The sequence below is a fragment of the Protopterus annectens genome, chromosome 10.part0, assembly GCF_019279795.1.
Source record: "Protopterus annectens isolate FY-2018-M chromosome 10.part0, PAN1.0, whole genome shotgun sequence".
Classification (NCBI taxonomy): Eukaryota; Metazoa; Chordata; order Ceratodontiformes; family Protopteridae; genus Protopterus; species Protopterus annectens.
In genome coordinates, this window is record NC_056744.1 from 1,371,608,392 (window position 1) to 1,371,632,546 (window position 24,155).

General features: G+C 38.2%; 1 protein-coding gene across 1 annotated transcript in view; it reads left to right on the forward strand.

The window, feature by feature from the left end:
* Window positions 1–7,159, forward strand: part of LOC122814282 — a 572,950-nt gene extending 565,791 nt beyond the window's left edge. The window contains exons 7-8 of the mRNA XM_044086872.1: window positions 291–455; window positions 6,768–7,159. Coding sequence (XP_043942807.1) covers window positions 291–455; window positions 6,768–7,159 — 557 coding nt within the window. The remainder of the gene's footprint in view (window positions 1–290; window positions 456–6,767) is intronic.
* The last annotated feature ends 16,996 nt before the right edge of the window (window positions 7,160–24,155 follow it).

Here is a 24,155-nt window from a genome sequence, read left to right on the forward strand (position 1 = left end):
ATCATATGATAGTGGGTACAAAAGTTACACTTGTAGAGACATAATGATTTTTTATGTAAAATGTTCAAAAATGTGAAGATTAATGAATCATAAACATTCTTTAAGCTTCATAACAATGGACACACCCGAATGAGTCATAATATATGTAATGGAGCTATTTAATAATTTCTGGTTTCATTTCTGGATATTAATTTTCTTTTTTATTCTGTAAACAGGAGGAATGAGATCTCATAAAATATTTTAAAATACTTACATATATTGTCACACTTTCTCCTCTCCCTTTCATTTAGATCCAGATGTTGCAAAGCGTGATGGAATTTATTCGAGATATTTTACTTCCTTTAATGAAAGTGGCCGATATAGCTTAAGAGTCCGAGTTCAGGGAAAGGAAACAACCAAATTAGAAAGCCGGAGACAGAATCGTGCTGCATACATACCAGGATATGTTGACAATGGTAAAAATAATATTTATATATATATATATATATATATATATATATATATATGTTTATTCACAAAATATAGTTTCAATAACTATAAATGCTTAAGGTATAGATCTAGAAAAATATTTAATAAGATAATATACCTACTTTGATATTGGTTCTAATGAACGTGATAAAACATGATAAAACACATGATGATCCTAAAATGGCTACAGGCTACTAGCCATTTTTTATGCTTCATTTTATTTCATTAGTTTATGTGACTATATTTTTCCTTGTTTCTGTATTCTGCTACTTGCTTAAATCAAAGTTTTATTTCATTCCTAGAAATGGATTGTTGTTCTGAGTTTAATTAAAAGAGGAATCATTAAGATCTGAAGTTATCACGTTTCACAGTATTGTTAACATTAATTTTTATTGGGATTGAGTGTCTTCTTGGGCTCATGTCACTAAGGTGTATTCTAAGCAATGGGTTTCAAATAGTATGAAATCATTTACTGATCTGTGTGTGTTGAGCACAGGTCCCTTCCAATGAGGCAAAAGGTTAGAGTGAAGCGAGGGGGTTGCTGTAGTCTTGTCTTTGACTATAAAACAAGCCCTGAAACCTGTGAGTGGCTTTTTGATACATCTCTGTGAAAGCTTCAGTTGTACCATATAGTTTGTGAGTAGGCTGCAGAACTGAGTGTAATATTTTTTTCAAAATATATGTAAAATATGTGGAATTTAAAACAACAAATTGAATACAGAGGCACACGGCTCATAATGTTGAAAACTATTATACATTTCTCAAAGATTATATATTTTCTTTTCTTTTCACCCAGTTTTACAATTAACTTTTGTTTGAAATACTGCCATTTGTCATTTATAACTGAATTAAGTCTACAAAGCCTTTTATCTTATCTATCTATCTGTCTATCTATCTATCTATCTATCTATCTATCTATCTATCTATCGATCAGCCACCCTACCCCCCTCCATTCGTACAACCACTAGCCTCCCATACTTTAAAAAACTACTTCATTCTCATCTAACGTCAACATGGCAATGCTCCTGCTCCCATCCCCCATAACCTACTCTCCACTCTTCTTCTCTTCCCCTTCTTACAAATCCCAGATAGTGAATTCAAGCTTGCTTGTAGTATATAATTCCTTACTTATACCTAGCAATCTCTTAGCCTACTGCATCTAACTACCTATCCCTATAATTCCTTACTTATACCTAGCAATCTCTAACTGCATCTAACTACCTATCCCACTAAAAAAAAAAATATATATATTTTCTACTTTTAATACTATTGCATTTATTACTTTTGATTAAAATATATTTGACCTGTTTATAACCAGAAATTGTATAATGTTACTCTCTGTAATCTTCATGTAATCTATGTGTGGAACTTAATCTTTGTTATAATCTGTATGTGGAGCTTTTCTCCCCAGGACTCCATTGAAAACGGGTTCTTTGGGCCCAAAGGACTATCCTGGTTAAACAACTGCAAATAAATAAATAAATAAATCTATGGAAAGCAAATTTTCCTTAAAAGTGTGTGTGTGTGTGTGTGTGTGTGTGTGTGTGTGTGTGTGTGTGTGTGTGCGCGTGTGTGTGTGTGTGTGTGTGTGTGTGTGTGTGTGTGTGTGTGTGTGCAGAAGGACATCCTGGAACTTGCTATGCAAGCTTTAGTCAAGGGTAAGACTCTGGTTCTGAGTTTTTTCCTCTCTTCACTGAGAATGATGCCCAGGATCAAGTAAAAGATAACTGGGTTCTCTAAGTAGCTGGTGTCATTCCAGGGGTATTCAGTTTGTGTCACCTGCACTGGGACAAGATAGTTGACAATCCAACATGCTTTTTCCTCTTCCTGCCAAGGGTTTCTTCATACTAGTCAAGGTCTTTGCTGCCACATTGTGTCGTTTTTAGGTAAAGTTCATCTAATGAGCATACCATCCTAACAAACAAATTAAATCTTAAACTGAGCAACATGAAGGTGATCCTTCCCAGTGTCCGAAGTCTTTAACAATATACTGCTTGGTTTGGAGGCACTTCTGCATCTGGAATGCATCAGTGTTTGTGTATTTACTGAGACATGGTTCAAATAAAAAGGGAGTACCCCCCCATGTTCCTGGATTATGTGTCTACCATGTCTTTAAGCCCACTGGCAACTTTGGTAGAGTCTTGGTGTTCATCTGTGACAGTAGCTCTTTAAATGTGGCACCCAAAGATCCCTGCAATGGGCTCACATTCCAGATCACCTTAGGGAAGCCAAACTGCCAATTACAGCTTGTTATTAATCTCCTTCCAATTTCCCAAGATCATGAAAATTTTGTGGAGTACTTTAAAAATACCCCTAGAAGTAGTGGGTCATTAATCACTGGCAACTTCAACTACCCCTATGTAGACTACTGTACCTATATTTCCCAAATAGGGTATGCAGAATGTTTCTTGGACTGGGTAAACAAAAAAAATTATAGAGATGGGAACATTCTGAACCTGCTTCTCACCAGCATGACTTCAGCCTGTTCCCTCCCCCTGACCTGTCCCTCATTAGTTAAATCAGACCACTTACTGGTTACATTTACCCTCAGAGTATTCACTCCCCTGATGACCAATACCATCCTCTTTAGAGACTTCGAAAAGGTAAAATGTTTACAATTATACAACAAAATCTCAGTCTCTATGTTCATCATGAAAACTCCACAGTAGACTCAGGATATGCAGCTACCTGTGCTAAGGATCTTTATGTCCATTAAGACAAATGCATTCATCAGGCTACCCCTCCTTAAACCAAATATAGAGGCAAATTCAAAAACAAATGACACCGGAAAGAAACTGCTGAAATTACCCTGTATGACCAGAGTCTCTCAGCTGAACAGGGAAGTAAATACTGTGGGAAGAAATAGCCAAGGAATTGTTATGGCTAGGCTTGTATAGGCCCTAGGGCCAATAGCCTAGTACCAACCTATGAACCTATGAACCTCTAAGATAATTTAAAAATAGACCTGCCAAAGAAAATAATGGCAGCTATTAAGACTAGTAAAGCAACCCATGAACTCAGGTTAACAACTAAGGTGATGTTCAACCATCTTCAGCTACATTAGTAAACTAAAGAATAATTCACATCACATCTCAGAAGTTTTCTATAATCGTGCCTTCCATGCTAATCTAAAAGACATTGCTAACATACTAGCAAACACATTTGCTGCCACCATCTCTCCTGAAACTATAATCTCCAAGGATCATGTCCTAAGGATACTATCAAAGACCAAAACATTTATTCCAAGTGTCCCAACAAAAGCACTAGGTTGGCTAATAAAAAGTGTTAACCATAATTTTGCTGATTAACTCCTTAAACTGTTTAGCCTAAGCCTAGCTAAAGATATTGTCCCTGAATTCTGGCAAACTGCATTAGTGATGTCATCTTATGACGGTGGTCTCACCATGGACCCAGGAAACTATAGACCCCTAAGCCTTACAAATTTTGTCTGCAAAGCCATGGAGAGCATTATCATTGACCTCATTAATGATGGCATCAGAAATCTAATTAGGATCGACTCAGAAAAATCCTGCTTTGTAAAAGGTATGTCGTGCCTATTAAATCTTGTAAGTTTCATTGAAAAGGTCATACTGGTAATGGACAGTAGTCACACTGTCCATGTGGCCTATCTTGACCTGGCCAAGGCATTCAACATAATACCACATGATGAAATTGCAAACAAGCTAATGGTCTTAAACATAAATCTTTATGTAGTAAGATGGATATCAAACATACTCAGAGATAGCGAGAGAGAGAGAATGTCCATTGTCAGAGTCAATAACAACTCCTCAGTCACTGAGAAGATGGCCAATGGAGTTTCTGGGGATCTGTGTTGGACCCCATTCTGTTTAGCATTTATTATTCTAACCTTAAAAACTGATAACAGGAATCTTGGGTTAGCCATATTATAAGTATCATTTACTTATACCCTTCACAATAAATTAACCTAAGTCAACACCTGGTGCACCTAAAAAAGGCTTAAACTAAACACCAAGAAATGCAGTTTCATGTCATATGGGAAACACCAAATTGCTTTAACTTATTGCATTAATAATACATCAGTCTCAAGCAAGACAATAATTAATGACCTGAACTCCTCAGTTGATCCATTTCTTTTGATCACCATGTGGCAAACATAGTTAGAAAAGGCTTCTGTATCTCGTAATTAATTGCCAAAGGTATCTCTTCTAAAGTAAAAAAAGTTATAGTTTCCTTATAGTCTGCTTTGGTTAGACGCTAAATTGAATATAACATGCCTTTTGACATTTATCTTACTAAATACATAAAAAAACCTCAAAAGAAAACAGTCATTCCTAACAAAAAGCATTTCTGGCCTCAAAATTCTTAGTTACCAGAAGAAGCTGGAATCCTTGTCCCTGTACTGTATGCCATATAGACTCTTGAAGGGAGATCTTAGGATTATAGATTACTACTAAGCTAACTGCCCCTGTAGGCCACTTTAAGCCTAGCCAATTACCCTATGGGATAATCAAACTCTGCACTTTGTGTTTGTAAGGTAAACACTTTAACTATTATGCCAACCTCCCACAGCTGCACCTTGCTTACTGCACCTTCAATAATCCTATTATCCTTGACCTTCTTTTTCTTGAAAAGTTGAATAGTGTGGCCAACACTAGAACAAGGGATCTCAACTTAATCAGAAAACAAATCAAACTAAATAATAGGTTCACCTACCAATGCCTTACCATTCTCTGGAATAGGCATCGACTTCAGGTCAAGCAATGTGATTCCCTGTCATCCTTCACACATAGGTTGGGCATCTGGATTGGTACTTTTAAATATACTTTACAGGTCTTACCCTTCTTGAAAGAGGTGGTAGAGCCTGTGGGTGGTAACTGACAAAGCATCCATGGCCTTTGGTCAAACTGACTTGTATATCCTATGATCCACCTTCTCTTTCTCTGTCTCTCTCTGTACATACACACACACACACACACACACACATGTATATATATATATATATATATATATAGTTCTACTTCAAAACATCTAATTCCTATAACACTGAATCTCAAGACACTGAGACCATAACATTGAAAACCCAAAACACTGAAGACTCACAATATTGAAAACTCAGAACATTGAAACTTTGCATCACAACATCAAAAACTACAAAGCACATGTAAATAACATCCACTCCACCTATAACAACACCAAACTAACAAATACACTTTTTACTACATTTCTGCAGGAGGGCAAGCCCCCCTGTACCTCCCACACCCCCGGTAAATTAAATATACTAACTCCGAGATTGCAAACCTGAAAGTCTTCTTATTAAACCTTAAAAGGTACTCACCAGAAGCAATGCTTGTAGACCATTGTAGATTGATATAGCATCATTAATCATAGGATACATTTAAAAAAACTAATTTCACAGGGATCCAGCTGCAATCTCTACTGACTTTTAACCTGTTCATCAAGCTGTTGTTTAACAAAATCCATTTGCTGATCTATCCTGGTTATTGAACAAGTATGAATATGAGGAGCATTACTCAACCTGAATAGTGCATTTAGATGTCCAAAGTGCAGCCTAAAGATAATTTTGACTATTTTATTATCACTGTAATTTACATAGTGCAACAGAGAGGACTGCACTGTGCATACGGGGGGGGGGGCAGAAATATTTGGTCTGTCTATTAAGGCAGTAGCAGACAGCACCAGACATCAATACCACTGAAGGTGTTTATTCTCATACAACCACATGAGAAGGAGCATTATTTACTGAAGTACCTACAGATAATTTTCACACCTCTGGAAACTGTTGGGTGAATACAACACCCACTTAGTATTTCAAATAACTCCTTCACTGCTGTGAATTGAAACACGCCTGAAGGAATAACTGAATATAAAAAATGTACTCTTTAGTAAATTCCATTCTTGCTTTTTAATATGCATGCTGACTTGAAGATCTAGTCAACACTTACTTGTTATAATACATATATCCAAAACTAACATTTTCAGTGATAAATCATTTGAAAAATACATTGCTTATGTTCCTTTATGAAATGAAGCTTACAGTGCTGTTTTTGCAATATCAAAATCCTTCATAATGTAGCATGCCTTTATTCAGGCATATGGAATACTGTAATGTTAAATATTGCATGGATGCCTTCCAGAAAGTTTCACTTAAGCTTCCCAAGTAGACCATACTATGAATTTTAAATAAGTGATTAAATGATGCTCAACATATTGATATGTTATGCTTTAATTATATATACTATAATGTGTTTCTACTGATTTGAAAATTTATTTTTATTATTATGAATTTTATTTTGAAGGTAAAGTCTATTTTAATCCATCAAAGCCACCAGTAGAATATGATGACTTTAATGTTGATGTGGGCAGCTTCAGCAGAACATCTTCAGGAGGATCGTTTTCTGTAGTTGGAGTTCCATCTGGACCACTCCGAGACACATTTCCACCCAGTAAAATTACTGATCTGGAAGCTAAAATAAACGAAAAGACATTCATATTGACATGGATTGCACCAGGAAATGACTATGATCTTGGAAATGGTAAAACAATTAATTTGTCTCTGGATATAATAAGAGTATTTTATTTAGTTGCCTGTATTCCTGTAAGTGATATTAACTATCTGTATTTAAGCAAGGGGCATAGGAGAATGAAACATTTTGTTAAATGGTACCAGTTGTATCTTTCCTTAAAATGAGACTTTAAATATATCCTGCTACATTCTTTTTTTCTGCACCACATCCACTCTTTCCCAACAAAGTCAGATTTAACAAACTAGACTGCCCATCAGTCAAGTATATTTTCTAACACCTGGCAGGAGATTGCCCTACACCATTGCTTTACTGTCCTTAGTGTAGTTTCCTAATTATACACTTTAAGCCCTTTATTTTTCTTCATATCCATGAACTCAGGCCTAACCAATAACCCCTGACAGAAAAGTATTATTTGCTATGCAGATAATATAGTCATCACTCAAGCTGAGCTTTCTGCCTCCTTCATCTTTTCCAAGACTCTAAAATGATCTCTCCCTTCTAATCAAACTGCTCTGCAAAAAGCAACTCACCATAAATGTATCAAATATAAAAGTCATGCTGTTCAGAACTGCTAAGAAAATAAATCTGACCTCCCACAAATGAGAAATCACTATCTGCTTTAAACTGTTTTAAAAATGTTTAAATTTCAAATGAGCATTAGCTTCTACCCCACTTTATTTTTTCCAGTTTGCGAAACACCTGATGCATTTTCCTCCAAGTGAAGTTTGGTAAACAGTGTGAATAAGTGTGTTGAAATACCTATCCTTAAATACATTCTCTATCTTCTGAGCCTGATTCCAGTACTGCCATGGTTCTGGTTATTCAAAATAAAATATGATATTTTAAGGTCTGCTCCTCTCAAAAAGAACACTGCTGCATTATCTTTTCCAAAACTGACTCCATATTCAACACTGTTCTTCTCTCATTTTCTCCCATTTCATGTTCAAATGTCTGCACTTGTGACACTGTATCTTCCTAGAAAACATTTCAGCACCTTAACATCCCAGTCATTCCCTACAATCTAACAACCCTGACTCCCTTTCTCTTCACATCTCTATTACTCTCATGTCAGAGATCAGTCTTCTTTTATACTTTCTCAAACATTGGAATGATACTAGATCTCACACATTTAGTACTATGAGTTGTAAGTATGCAAAGCAGTTGTGTGACATTATAAATACTTTGGATAATATAATCTAATTCTGTCTTCATTAAATACTACTAAATTAGCAACCCTCTAACCTACCTTGAGAGTATAAAACTAAATACTTAAAACATTTTCAGGATCAGTTATAGTAGTCTTCTGACAACCCTGGAGTTCTCTGACCAACCCTAGATGTTCTCCCTCTGGCAACAAGGCTGTCATCCCATCTATGGCCAAATTGATTACATTAGATGTTCTAAGACAGTGTAGCAACCACCTTATGCTTAACAACTGGTCACTGCTTCTACCCTTAGTAATGCTTGCATACTATTGTTGGTATAAGAATTACTAAAATCCTTAGTTGAAGAGAGGGGGGGCATGAGGCCCAAAACCATACACATAAACAGTTTACTAATAAAATTTTGAACGGCACTCCATCGACTGTACTATAGTCGAACTCTGAAGTTCGAAAATGATAATGTCGAAGTCAAAAAAACAATCTAGGAATGGGTTTTAACATGGGTCGAGGTAGGGGAGATGTTTGTAGTTCAGAATAATACTGAACACCTACCTTGACCCATGTTAAAACCATTCCTAGATTGATTTTTTTACTTCGACATTCGATGTTTTCGAACTTCCGTTGCCGACTATAGCACAGTCGACGTTGTGCCATTCGAAATTTTAATAGTAAACCACATAAACTTATTCTAACATTTTTTAAACACTTTTAGGGATGTGGACAGAATGATGAAGAAATTCCTTAGGACCCAAATTCAGTTGGGGGGTTCTCATCAGACTCATGAGCTTCGGAATTTCCCAGGTCCCCATTACTGCTCCTACTCCAAACTGTCCTCCAGTTGGAAGAGTCAGATCTGAGAATTCTGGGTTTGTTTGTTTTGGGTCTGAAGTTGTGGTGTTAGTTGACTCCAGCATCTTCTCTGATCCAACCGGCACTGACTGTTGGAGATGTAGGGATCATGGAGCTCATGACATGGGGGTTGGGGTTCAACTCTGAGACTGCTGGAGCCATTTCTTCCTCTCAGAGCTTTGGTGCTAGACAGCTCAGCCCTGACTATTTTGAGACAAGGTCAGGGGGATTCTCTTAGTTGTCTAGTCAGGTGGCTTTGGTGCCTACTGGGTGGTTTGTGGTCTCCTTTGGCTTCTGCCTTCGATACAGTGGAGAGAACTGTCTCAACATCAAGAGATTGGACATCCTTGCCCTCCTTGAGTCCTCCTCCTCCTCAACTGTCTGTCCTGAGTCCTGTGCCTGCTCATTCTATTCCATCACGACAGTCTGTACTAGCCTTGAGTCAGTACTCATACAGGACTCCCCTGAGAAGTTCAGTTCTTCATGGATCACCCCCCCCCCCCCCGGTGTATGTCTCTTGAAAGCACAAGTATAAGAGGAGGCATAATGACTCCCCACAAAAAACACTAATACAAGACACAGACTTCAATGAAGGGGAAGGATTCCCCAGATCACCCCTTGGGGATATTTCATTCAGACAGATTCTTGAGCTTCTGAGACAGAAAGGTGGTTGGTCTTCTGAAGCATCTTCCTTGGAGGAGTCCATGCTCCTCATGGCTTTTGTCACCAGCTCAGCTACTTCCTGGGTAGTCATCCCCAGCAGGTGAGATGGTGGATCTCATCTTTTGCTGGGCATGGAAGGATCCAGAAGTGGCAGAACCCTTCACTCTGCAGCCAGACAAATATCTAGTAGTGTCAAAGGACCATACCCCCTATTGATGCTGTGGTGCTGGCAGCAGCCACTAAAGAGGAACTCAGCGATGAGAGTCCAACATTCCATCCCCCTAATAGATAGTCTAGGGTCTTAGACAGATACAGGAAGTGAGTGTATGCTTTGATGACCTTTGCTTTGCAAACACTAAATTACTTGGCACACATTACGGGGTTTTAAAGGGACTTGACTAATGAGCTGTCCAGGTCCCTCTCTGTGTCCATGTTTGTGGATGACAAGAAAACTATGCATTTGCAATCAGCCACCCTTCAATCCTTCTCTATGTGTCTAATCTAGAACACTAGGGAAGGTTTTTATGAGCTGCAGAATCAAGCATTATAGGTTGGAGGCATACCTGGGTGCACTTATGTGACTTTGTGGAGATTTAAGACATGCTTTGTCAATACTTCCTTTGATGGACCTAAGATTAAAGAGACACTCCAGGAGTGAAAAGGATGGGAAATTTCTGACTGCTATAAGAATATGGCTTTCTACCCCTCAGAGAACCTTCTGCAGAAACCAAAAAAGGGGGTAAGAAGATGTAGTTCTGAAAATGCCAGGGATTTTCTCAGGACTCCTGTGGTGATAGATTCCCTCAGAGCAGAGGAGGAAACTATAGTGGTAGACATCACCCACATGGCAGAGGATGTGCGTATAACCAAGACTTCAGGGGGTCCTTCTGTCAAGAAGTCTTACCAGCACTTCTGAAGGACTGCCTGACTGCTGCATTTTGCAGGCAGTTGGGGGTGCTTATCTCTGTACCTGGAAGGCTGGGCATCCATCACTAAAGATGTCTGGGTGCAGACCATCATTACCAGAGATGCAGTGATGCAGTGGTTTGTGTTGTCACCTCATAGCAAGAGGTTATCTGGTTCAATTCTCAGCTAGGGTGCCTTCTGTGCAGAGTCTGTATGTCCCCCCTGTGTTCATGTGGGTTTCCTCTGGTGCTCCAATTTCCTCCCATATTACAAAGGCATGTATCTAGAGCATTTCTTCCAGCCCTCTGCTGAAAATTGACCCATTCCTAGTCAGACTTTCCCTGTAAACAAATGTTAAATAAATAATAGATTCCATTTTCTCATCTGCTACTGAAAGTGTCAAATAAATTACCCAATGTATCACTCTATCAGAGAAAAGATGCAGCCTTTGAAATCAAAATGCTGCTAACAAAAGGAGTCATCCTAAAGGTCCTACAGACCAGCAAGGATTTGGAACTTACTCAAGATTATTTTTGGTGCCAAAGACAAATGGAGGCCTCAGACTGATCTTAGACCTAAGCCATGTGAATTTGTCAAACACTAAAATTTCTGAATGGTCAAGGTTTTTCAGGCCATACTTACATTGTTATGGAAGGACAATTGGATGCACTTGATAGACCTTGAGGATGTGTACAATTGTATCAAAACAGACAGATGGTCCAGGAAGTTTATTCGCTTCTGGCTGAGAGCCAGTCATTTCCAGTTCAGAGTCCTGTCCTTTTTCTCCACACAGTGCCCCAGGTGGCCAGCAAATGCATGGCAGTGGTTGCAGCTCAATTAAGATTGCTAGCATTCACCACCATGCATCCCTTGATTCATGTCAGAGATAACCTTCTTCACATTTTCTTCAAACGGGGCATCACAATCAATTACAAGAAGTTACATCTTGCTGCCATAGAAATCCTGGAGTTCATAGGTGCTTATTTAGACATTGTGCTCAGATAGCCAGGCTGCCACACTCCATACTGTCCACATTACAAAATCAGGCCCTGCAACTACTTTCTCTTCAAATCCCTCCAGCCAAGTTAGTTTTATAACTGCTAAGCTGCATGGCTACCTTGATTACACTCTTTTCACTGGTGAGATATTATACGAGAGTACAACAATGGATTTTTGCTGTCCAGTTGTCAGTAAGGTGACAACCAATGAATCTTGCTATACAAATCCCCAAGGCCATGGTGACCACAGACGCTTTCTAGCTAGGATGGGGGGACACTGCTTGGGGAAGACAATTCAAGGCAATTGGTCCTGCTGAGGACAATCTGCACATCAATGTTCTAGTGATGAGAACAGCCCTCTTAGCATTGCAGCCATTCCAGGATGTTCTACCTCTGGGGATAATTGCTTTACAGATGGACAACACGTCAGTTGTCTGGTACATCAATGTGCAAGGAGGGACTTGCTCTTACCCCTTGTGTTGAGGTGATGAGAGTGTGGTAGCAGAAGATCTCTCTCAACAGCTTTCTAATAACAATGCATATTCTGAGCAGATTGAGCAGGTCTATTCTATTGTCTCATGAACGGAATATCCATTTGTCTGTGGTGAAATGGCCATTTTGTCAATAGGGCCAACCATGCTGCAATCTCTTTGCTTCTCCCCACAACTTCACATGTAGCAGTTACTTTGCCCTGATCCCCTTAGAGAGGGAGTCACTGATAGACTCGCTGACCCCCTCATTCCATAGCTTCTACAGAAAGCATCCCAGCAGTAATGCAAAGTCATTGTCATTGCCCGTTACTGGCCTAGAAAGGTATGGTTTCCCTTCCTTTGGACTCAATTAGTGCACCCTCCTTGAGTTCTGGAGCAATTTCCAGATCTCTTATCCCATCATTTCAGTCTGCCTAACCTGAACATTCAAGCCCTCAAGCTAACTGCCTAGTTTTTCCACTTGGAATGATGGTTATACAGTCCAAGATGTCTTTCTTCTAGGGTTCTACACATTATCAGATATGCAGGACTCTAAGCTTAATAGGCAGTTTAAGTGGAAAAATTAAAAAAAAACTCTAAAATTTGCTAAGGGGACTGAGACCAGTGGTTCATCCAGGCCTTATAATAAATGCAAAAGACAATCTGCTAGATGCTTAGTGTTCATTATGTTCATTATGCTTTATCTATGTCTGGGTTAAATAAGGGTTTTTATTAATATTTAATAGAAAATACATTTATTATGTATTTTAAATATTTATTACATTTACTAAATTGATGTAATCTGTTTCGGTTTATATGACTTCATTGAGTTTCTGGAAACTTGAAATTCATATGGATGACACCATATGACCAAGTTTCCAAAAACTCGAAATAAAAAAAGTATATAAATCTACATTTTTGCTGAGCAGCGAATTATACATACCAACTCTGAGATCGCACTACTGCAGAGAAAAGGGTAAATTCCCCTTTGAAGCAGTTCTATGTTGATTGCAGTATGTTGGGGATCAGGGAATTTACTCTGTAGTGTAATCCCAGAGCTGGCATATATTATTTGCAGGGGGGTTGTCGGGGGGTTTGCCCCTCTGCAAAAATATAGATTCTTTTTTTTTCTTTTATTTCAAGTTTTTGGAAACTAGATCATATGGTCTCAATCATATGAATTTTGAGTTTCCGAAAACTCGATGAAGTCATATAAACCCAATCTATTTATGAACTTTGTGTATTTGGATAGATCTCATTACTTCACAGTGCTTTATTGTTATGCATCTGTTGCATGTGTGTTTAATTAATTTTTAAATTATGCAGGATTCAGTGATGTCATACCACCATTGATATATTTATGACAGTTTGTGCTGTTGGTGGTAATACTGAGAAAGGTGTTTGCTGAAACCAGTGTATGTTTTTGTCAGACCTTTGCCTTTATAAAAAGTTTCTATTATTGGATGTCTCTTCAGTTATGAGAAGAATTCCTTAAGGGTTCCTATTACGAGATCGAAGATGCATTCTGTCGAATGCGTCTTGAACTGAAAAGAGCAAAAAGGCAAAATAGCGAAATGGCTTTTTAGTGAATTCTTTCCCTGGGAAAGAATTTGCTTGGCTGCTTCCATTACTTTGCCATTTTCGGCACTGTAGTGCGATCTCGGAGTTGGTATATTTAAGTAGGGGGGTGGTGAAGCCCCCCACTTTATGTAATGTTTTAAAGTTTTTTTTTTGTTTTTTGGAACAGTGATTTTTTTCTCTTGGAAAAAAAAATCGCAGTTCTGACCTTTCGACATTGTAAGCTTTCGCTTACATTGGGTCGATTAATCATCGTTCACTTTTGTAAGCGTTCGATGATGTAATATGAACCCTTCCTTAAGGGTACTTTTCCTCTCAGACCTCTTATTAAGGATCCCATTGCCTTTGGAATCTCATGGTACTTTTACAGGCCTTAAAACGCTCCCTCTTTGAACCAGCAGCCAAAGAAGACCTGAAATTTTTATTTTGGAAAACTATGGCCAGAATTCAATAAAGCTTAAATGGAGCTAATCTCTGTGTAAGAATAGTGGTACGGCTCAAACACGGAGATCGGAGCCTGTGCAATCTAGTAAACAAGGCTGGGGGCGTGCATGAGCCTCCCAGCACTATTCCAACATGGACACCATGGAATAATGCAAATCACCTCATTTGCTGGTGAAAACCATGCAAATGAGGTGAATTAGTGATCCAGCAAGCAGACAGGCATCTGTGTTACAGCTATGTCTGCAGCAGAAATGTACTGAGTTACTGACCATGTACATTTCTGCAAAAATCAAACTGGGGGCATAACAGCTCAAAGTAAAGCATGTATTATGTTTATTAGGCATCAGCAACAAAATCCAAACAAGTGCCCTGGAAAGATGGAAAACAGCAGTCCATAGCTTCGATGCCAATATTTTAATAATAAAACACCAACGCATTAACGCCTCACAAATAACACTGCATTTTCATTCCTAGTGTACAGACTTCATCAGATGCAGACAAAAACATTAACCCAACTTTTATACCCCTCTCATTATTCAATTTAAACAATAAAATTAGTAATATAATTAGTTAAAATAAAACACAAAGTCAATGTGTGTAGGAAAGAAAAATTCAAACCTATTCTGGGTGAGTTATTAACAAATTAAACAGGATTGAGTACAGGACCCATAGATGATGTTGAGAATGCTGTGGTACTAGAATTTAATGCTAGTGCTGGTTTGGTTAAGAAAATTATGAAGACGGAGTGGGAAAGATTTGTGGGGTTCACTGATTTAGGGGACATTCCCAAGGAGACATTAAAAGTGGTTTATAAAAAACTCCCAGATTTTGAAATGTTTGTTAGAAGGTGACCACAAAGATAGTAAGGTGGTTAGAAGGAAGAAAGGGACTTCTAAGTGTGGACGGTGCTCACAATGTAGTTACATCATGAACAAAGAAAAAATATTCCTAGCTAGTAGGAATAAGTTAATAATTAGCAATGAATTTTTAAATTGTAATTCTTCTGGGTTAATTTACCTTGCAAGCTGTGAAGAATGCGATTCTTTTTATATAGGGAAAACAGAACATAAGCTGAGGAGAAGGATTTATGAACACTATTGTGATATACAAACCATGAAAGAGACAAATGCTTTATATTAACACTTGAAGGACTATAAAATGCATGCTACTCATTTTTTGTTTTAGAAAAAGTAAAGAACGAAATAAGAGGGGGGATCTCTGAGAGGAAAAAATCGAATACAGGGAGTTATGGTAGCAAATAACATTGCAGGCCACTGTTCCACCTGGTTTGAACGAAAATACTTCCATTGCCCCATTGTTAAAAATGAGAGCTGCCAAATTGTAATATAGAGAACAAAAACATTTTAACAACTAGCAACTTCCTCACCTAGGAAATAACAATATTATGAGCCATTTGTATAAATTAGAATTCTCTTAGGGGGTAAGCATTAAAGTGTTCTGAAAATTTCATTGCTGACTAGAAAATGGATGTAATGGCATGTTAAGGTCACAAGAGGGAGCTCTTTGCTAGCATTTCACCAGCGTGTAAAATATATAAACATATTCATATACTTTTTAACCATGCATTTTAGGTTTCATGCAAAAATATTTTTATAATTTTTTATAACTAATTAAACATTATTTTATCTAGAGAAATGTATTTTTTGCAGATGCACATTTAGGATGTATTTTGTCAGTATGTTTTTATAAAAGTTTTTAAATGGCTTTTTAACAGCATTTTAACACGTGTTTTATTTGAATTGATTATATTACTAATTTTATTGTTTAAATTGAATAATGAAAGGGGTATAAAAGTTGTGTTAATGTTTTTTGTCCACATCTGATGAAGTATGCACACTAGGGATGAAAACACTGTTATTTGTGAGGCATTTATGTGTTGGTGTTTTTATTATTAAAATATTGGCATCGATGCTGTGGACTGCTGTTTTCCATCTTTCCAGGCACTTGTTTGGATTTTGTTACTGGTGACTTTTTGGTGCCTTGTATTCAGTTTTTTGTTTGTTTGTTTGTTTTTTTGTTTTTTTTTTTTTTTTGAGTTTCTAAGTTATTTTACTGAATATGGAAGGGCAAAGCAGCACAGTACCTGAAGAAAGGGGCAGACAGGAGAAAATTGGCCAAATGAGGAAGCTGGTTGGTCAGCTTTCTCAACTGATTGATCTACTCACACCACACAGCCAATCCATGGTGGAGATTTTTCCAGAGCCCAAAATGGGTGGAATCAAGAGGTTTCAAATGGGACTTCCCCTAAAGGAAATGAAAGTAATGGAGGACATGGTGTGTTCAACAAGCAGGGAATGTATGTGAATGGAAACAAGAATTTGGCAGCAGAACACGGGTTTCAGCAGACCCCAGGGATTTTGAGAGGTACTGAAGAAGTAACAATAAGGAATGAACTTTTGGCAACTGAAATTCCACCTCGCCAGCAGCAAAGAACTGTGGTCTCTGCTTCATACACAGGTAGAACTGATTTAAAACACTGATTGCAAGTTAGCTTCACTGCTAAATTTAAAGATAATGGTGGTAAAGTATGACCAGTAACTGAATCTTGTAACACCAAGTTAAATAAGATGTCTAAGTTGACGCTTAAATTCAGAATGTTGGATATTGAAAACTCATATTTAAGACAGTGTATAATTGAAGGCATTGTGCCTAAAGGTTTATGTATATATAAATACCCAAATAATGTAGAACCTAGTAGTATTTTTCATAAAAAATAACTTGAAATATTTAACAGATGTGGATTTGAAATGTTGAAAGTTATGGTAAAGGAAAATGAAAGGCTTAAAGAATGTGTTCAGAAAGAAATTGAAGCAATGAATAAACATATTAAGAATGACTTAATTTTTACCAGTGCCTCTGAGAAAGAGAGATATTTCAACATTAGGGTGGGTATATATGAAAAATGCGATGAATGTATCAACAGGAAGTTGAGAAAATTAGAAAGAGATGTTAGTGAGTATAGGAATAATATAAGTTACCCCAAAGCAAAGTTTTTTAAAAAATATGAAGATAAAGATGATTTTATTCAATATGAAAATGATGAGAATGTCAGTAGAGAGAATGCACAAGCTGGTGAAAATGTAGGTGATTTGGATGATTTTTCAGAGTATCCGCCTCCACAAAGGTCAGAGAGGCTAAAAAATAAAACACCTGTTCAGTATCAACAACATTTTTTTTATTGGAGGGGGAGAAAGGGGAGAGGGAGATATTAAATGTTGAAAATACACCCCCCATTAATGAAAATTTATGAGAAGGAACTGAGCAAGGCAAGATAAGCAGTTATAAATTCACCAAAAATTACTTCAGTCTATATCATTTTAGTAACTTGGAACTGGTTGATGAACATTTCAGTCTTTTGTCTAAAGGTTTAAAATTTATCCCCCAGAAGAAGGGGGAATCTTACTAAGGTGATTTTCGACCTTAACTTGTTGGTTAGGAAGATAAATGTAGGGCTATTGCTACCACAACAAAGTAAATTAAATGACACAGTTTTAAAGAAAAAAGCACCTTCAACCCACCCCTACACCCGCAGCTAAAAAACTTTGAACAAGTTGTTGTGAATTTTCGAGAGTTAAATATAAGACAAACTTAGGTTCAAAAGAAAAGAATATTTTAGTTGAGTTAAAAAAGAAGCGAAATCAGGGTAATGAAACCCGACAAGAGAGGGGCTATTGTTATTATGGATGTATTAACATATGAGGGCAAAATGAATGAGCTACTTATGGATACTAACAAATATACGTGTATCCAGAAATTAAATCAATATTGCATATGGGAAGGTTGATTTGGTTCTGGATAATATGTTATCTGAAGGGCTAATAGATCAGAAAACTCATAATTATTTAAAAGTAGACAAACCAAGAATTCCGTCAATATTCAGAATATCAAAAATTCATATAAATGAGATGGACCCACCCTTAAGGCTGATAGTTTCTGCTGAGGGGGTCAAAGGCTTTACCCTTTGCAAAATATGCAGATATGAAGCTTAAGAAGCTAAGACTAAAAATGAAAATGATTCTAAGGGATTCTTGAGATTTCTTAAGGGAGATGAAAAATTAACTCTCCAATGAAGATGTCCTTTTTCTTACAGTAGATGTAGTCGACCTATTCTCCAGTATTCCACATACTGAAGGTTTACAAATGTTGGAAGAAGTTATATTTGAGGATGGTGAGCTTACATGGAATGAACAGCTGATCTGTTTAAGCCTCATGGACCTGATTCTAAAATACAACTTTATATATTTCAAAGGAGAATCGTATCAGAAAATACAAGGAGTGGCAATGGGTGTGGCATGTGCCCCGACTTATGCCAATCTTATTTTTGGCAAAATGGGAAGAAAAGTACATATCGAGTTCCATTTATTCAAGTTGCTGGACACTCTACAGAAGGTTTTTGGATGACATATGTATTTTATGGATGGCTTCCCCTGAGAAATTGCAAGAATTTATAATTTGTTTAACAGTACTACTACATTTTTAGGTTTTACATACAATTTTTCACATAAAAGGCTACACTATCTGGATGTAGAAATTTATAAAAGAATAATAAATTTAATGTTAAGATTTTTAGAAAGTCCACATTTCCCAGTTCCTACCTACAGTATGACAACGTGTACCCCTGTCATTATAAAAGGAACATAGTTAAGGGACAATATGTGCGTGCATACAGAATGAGTTCCGGAGATGAGGATTTTGTCAAAGAGAGTGAATTATTGGAGAAATTATTTACGGAAAGGGGTTATCTGACAGAGATGATCCAAGAAGTTAAGAATGAAATCAATGCAGGTAGGAAAGAAAAATTTAAACCTATTTCGGGGGGGGGGGGATTATTAACAAATTAAACAGGATTGAGTACAGGACCCATAGATGATGTTGAGAATGCTGTGGTACTAGAATTTAATGCTAGTGCTGGTTCAGTTAAGAAAATTATGAAGATGGAGTGGGAAAGATTTGTGTGGTTCACTGATTTAGGGGACCCGCGGTGGTGGTGCTGCGGTAGTGTTGTCTCCTCACAATAAGATGCTGTCCGGTTCAATTCTCAGCTAGAGCGTCTTCTGCGTATAGACATGCGTGAATGGGCGTACCTTAGTTGAAGGTTGTGTGTCAGGGCTGGTAGCTCGGCATGTAAAAATCAACTACCAATCATTAGCAGACCGGAGTTCCACTGTGGCGACCCCTAACTGGGAAAAGCCGAAAGACACAACATTGATTTAGGGGACATTCCCAAGGGGACATTAAAAGTGGTTTATAAAAACTCCCAAAATTTGAAATGTTTGTTAGAAGATGACCACAAAGACAGTAAGGTTGTAAGAAGGAAGAAAGGGACTTATAAATGTGGGCGGGGCTCACAATGTAGTTACATTATGAACAAAGAAAAAAATATTCCTAGCTAGTAGGAATAAGTTAATAAATGGCAATGAATTTTTAAATTGTAATTCTTCTAGGTTAATTTACCTCGCAAGCTGCGAAGAATGTGATTCTTTTTATATAGGGAAAACAAAACGTAAGCTGAGGAGAAGGATTTATGAACACTATTATGATATACAAACCAAGAAAGAGACAAAAGTTTTATATAAACACTTGAGGGAATGTAAAAAGGCACGCTACTCATTTTTTGTTTTAGAAGAAGTAAAGAACAAATTAAGGGGGGGGCTCTAGGAAGAAAAAATCGATTACAGAGAGTTATGGTGGCAAATAACATTGCAGGCAACTGTTCCACCTGGTTTGAATGAGAATACTTCCATTGCCCCATTGTTAAAATGAGAGCTGCCAAATTGTAATTTAGAGAAGAGAAAAAACATTTTAACAACTGGCAACTTCTCACTTAGGAAATAACAATATTATGAGGCATTTGGATACATGAGAATTCTCTTATGGGGTAAGCATTAAATTGTTTTGAAAAATTAATTGCTAAGGTTAGAAAATGGATGTAATGGCATGCATATGTCACAAAAGGGTGCACTTCGCTAGCATTTCACCAACTTGTTAAAATATATATACATATTAATATACTTTTTAACCACGTATTTTAGGTGTCATGCAAAAACATTTTTACAACTATTTAAACATTGTTTTAACTAGGGAAATATGTGTTTTTGCAGATGTACATTTAGGATGCATTTTGTCAGTATGTTTTAGGGTTGCCACCTTTTCAAATGCCCAAAGTGGGACTTTTTTGTACAAACATGAGATCTTGCAGGACAAAACATACCCACAGCCAATGCAAAGGTCAGAAATTTACTTTTTTTGCCAAAATAAAAGGTTATTCTTATAGTATTTGAGCTCCTTGTGCTTTTTCATAGTTTCAGATACAAAATAACTTTTATGCAACTATTAAAGAAAACTTGGGAAATATTTTTTTCTCCTAAAATCTCAGGACATTTGCCATTTTTTCAGTTTTTTTTGCAGGGCACAACTGCCCAAATAGGAACTGTCCCTTGCAAAGAGGGACAGGTGGTAACCCTAGTATGTTTGTTATAAAAGTTTTTAAATGGCTTTTTAACAGCATTTTAACATGTTTTATTTTAACTGATTATATTACTAATTTTATTGTTTAGATTGAATAATTAGAGGGGTATAAAGCTGAGTTAATGTTTTTTATCTGCATCTGATGAAGTCTGTACACTAGGGACGAAAACACAGTGTTATTTGTGAGGCGTTTATGTGTTGGAATTTTTATTATTAAAATATTGGCATCAAAGCTGTTTTTTTTATGTTTATTAGGCATGCTGTGGATTGCTGTTTTCTATCTTCCCAGGGCACTTGTTTGGATTTTGTTACTGGTGACTTTTTGGTACCTTGTATTCATTTTTTATTATTATTAGGCATGCCAATGGCCAAAACTATGGCCATTGGCATGCAAAAGTGTTTTAAAATTGGAAAATCAAATTTATTTATTTTTTTGGCAGATTTCAGCTGTTTAAGTGCCACACAGTGGTGTGCAAACATGATTGTGCAGAAAATAAAAAAAAACTGTAAAAAGTCAATTAAATGTGAAAAATGAATTTTGCCGTTATAATGGGCAGCATGCAGGCTCATAACAATAACAGGTAATAGTGGTTGCTAAGGACATAGGCTCCAGTGTAGTGGTGTAACTAGAGACTAAGGCAGTGGGGAATGTAAATGAGCTAAACGTATTGAATAGCAAAATTGGAGACTGTGTCCGTGGGTACCTAACTATGTATCAGTTATAATGTGGTGGTGTAAGCTTTAGAAGCAGCTGACATGAGAAGGGGGTGTGTCATGCTTGGTGTAAGCACATTGGAGCTCTGCGGCTCCTATTTTTGCTCAGCTAAACACATGTAAGCAAGGAGGTGTGTCTGAGGCTGCTTAGCTGGTTTAAGAAATGATAATCATGTTTGTGTCCCAGGGAGGACCTTTTCAGCTCAGCAATGTTTACTCTAGCTGAAACAGTTTGTGTGGTGTGCTGTGGGGCTTAAACACAGCAGAAATACAGAAAAAAGGAAATAACAGAATAAAGAAAATGAACTACAGATCACTAATACAGACTCGGCCACTCACAGTGACCCATTCAAACCCCTCAATAATATAGCTGGCCGGTGGAATGTATCATAGTTAGCCAATCACACAGGCAGCATCTATAGCACACCAATATAAAGTATGCAAACACTTTTCAATCTGTTATTTCCCACAAACACTGCACCATTGGTGTAATCACTTGGGAATTTTAGCTGACAAAATGTTAGGGCTGCTGCTGCTTTGTTACATCTGTATACACTACAGACTGAGGGCAGTGATAAGGATAATACTGACAACTGGCCCATACCGAGGAAGAGAAGAGTGTTCAGACCCAAAGTATCCTTCCAGGGACTATATGATCTGGAGATACTAGAGTGCTACAGGGTGAACAAGGACATACTTCAGCAATTCACCAAACTCTGCTGGCCTCACCTCAGACCCAGAGCCAACAGAGGGGATCCCATCCCAGTTGAAACAAAGGTATGTGTAGCCTTAAGAATACTAACTACAGGTACTTTCCAAAGACCTACTGGGGTCATCATGGAAATCTCACAGGCATCTGCATCCAGGGTACTCCACTAGTTTCTGGATGTCATGCGACCACATGCCAGTGAGCAAATTTATTTCCCCAACACCCGTGAGGAGAAGAGCACCGATATGCATCTCTTCCACCATGTAGCAGACTACCCGGAGGTACTGGGTGCCATAGACTGCACTGACGTCCACATCAAAGCACCACCCAGTGAAGACAGTATAGTGTATTTCAACCACAAGGCCTATCACTCCATCAACTTCCAGGTCATATGGAAGGTCCAGGGCATTATCATGAATGTGTGTGCTGGCAGCCCTGGCAGCTATCACGACTCCCACATCTGACATGCCTGACAGCTGTACCAGGCATTTGCCAGGGGGGACAGCCCATGTGGCCGTCTCATGGGGGATGCTAGCTACGCACTGGAACCATGGATGATGACACCCATCAGAAATGCACACACACACACACACACTGAAGAGTGCCATAATGAGGCACACACACACACACACACACACACACACACACACACACACACACACACACACACACACACACAAACACAAACTGGGAACATTATAGAATGTGTGTTTGGGATGCTTAAGTCACGGTTCCACTGCCTTGACATATCTGGTGGAGCCTTGCAGTACATGCCAGCTACGTATGCACACATGTTCATAGTATGTGCCATGCTACACAATATGATCCTGTGGAAACAGCTGCTGCAGGAACATCGCAAGGAAGGGGCACACAGCCCCCCACCATTGCTAAGGCCACCACAGGAACAGGGGGACTCAGAGGAAGAACCCCCTGAGCCTGCCCCTGTAGGCAGATGTGTAGGCATGCCCAGTATGCCCTGGCCTTGGCAAAGAGGCAATGCATAGCACATACACTGACACGCTAGGGACCCAGGGACCGACACTTTTATCTGACTTGCACACACAGTAAAATGGATGCCACACACATAGCACTACCTGTACCTTACTATGTATAGGCCGTGTACTGTGTGCATCCAACAGAGTCAGCCCTCAAGCACCATCCTCACAACTGTCGCAGGCACAAGGTAAATCAATCTTCTTAACAATAGATGAATGTAGTAGTACATTTTGGTAACATATCTCAGGTATTGCTGCATGTATGCAAGAGAATGGGGTGGCCTACTATGATAGCAGCAGACAACTGCCAGCTATGTGGGACAACAGGAAATGTCTGCCCAATACTGGCTTCCACAGAGTATACAGTAGTCCTCTAACTGACAAAACCCACTGCAGTTTATGTGGGGGACACATAAACTGGGGGGGTCATAGGTCACATGCATGGATGTCAATTATGGGGTCCCATATTCACCTCTCAGCCTCTCCCAGCAAGTCAACCATATAAATCCATTAAGAAATGTCTGACAAATGCCCACAAATAGGGTCAATGATGAAATTGACCTCTTACAGACTTACACAGTGATATCACAGCAGGTCTTGCAGTTGCATGAAGTCTCTGAAGGGTAGGAAGTCTGAAACCCAAATGTCTGCCATTACATCCTAACCTTCGGTCTTTAGTGATATGCCAGTATTCTCCAAGACAGGCACAATACTATGCTAAATAAAGTCAAAAAGTAAAGCCAACATCTGTACAGTCTGTGCAAATGTATACAGTTGACAAGTATTACCCCCCTGCAACACACCTGTGTCCCCATAGAAATGCAGTAACATGTATGTTTGTAGGGTAATAGCAGCAGAGCACACATTCCCAGGGCTGTCCCAATCAACTTGATGACTTGTTGCACACCCACAATATGCAGGGGTTGATGAGCTGTGTATATGTGTGGTTAATACTGTCAGGAAGTGGGCAGCACTTTCACTTGGCTGTAGTTGCTTAGTGGCCTAGGTACAGTACTGTGGTTGAGAGGCTCCATGTTCCAAGACTTTCATTGCTAACTATTTTGCATGTCAGCTACACCTACAGTAGGACCTGTACACACTGTCCAGAAGTCAATATCCATTAGTGCAGGAAAGATGGACAAGTCAGGGACAGGGGGCACTCATATGGGCAGTACACAGCTC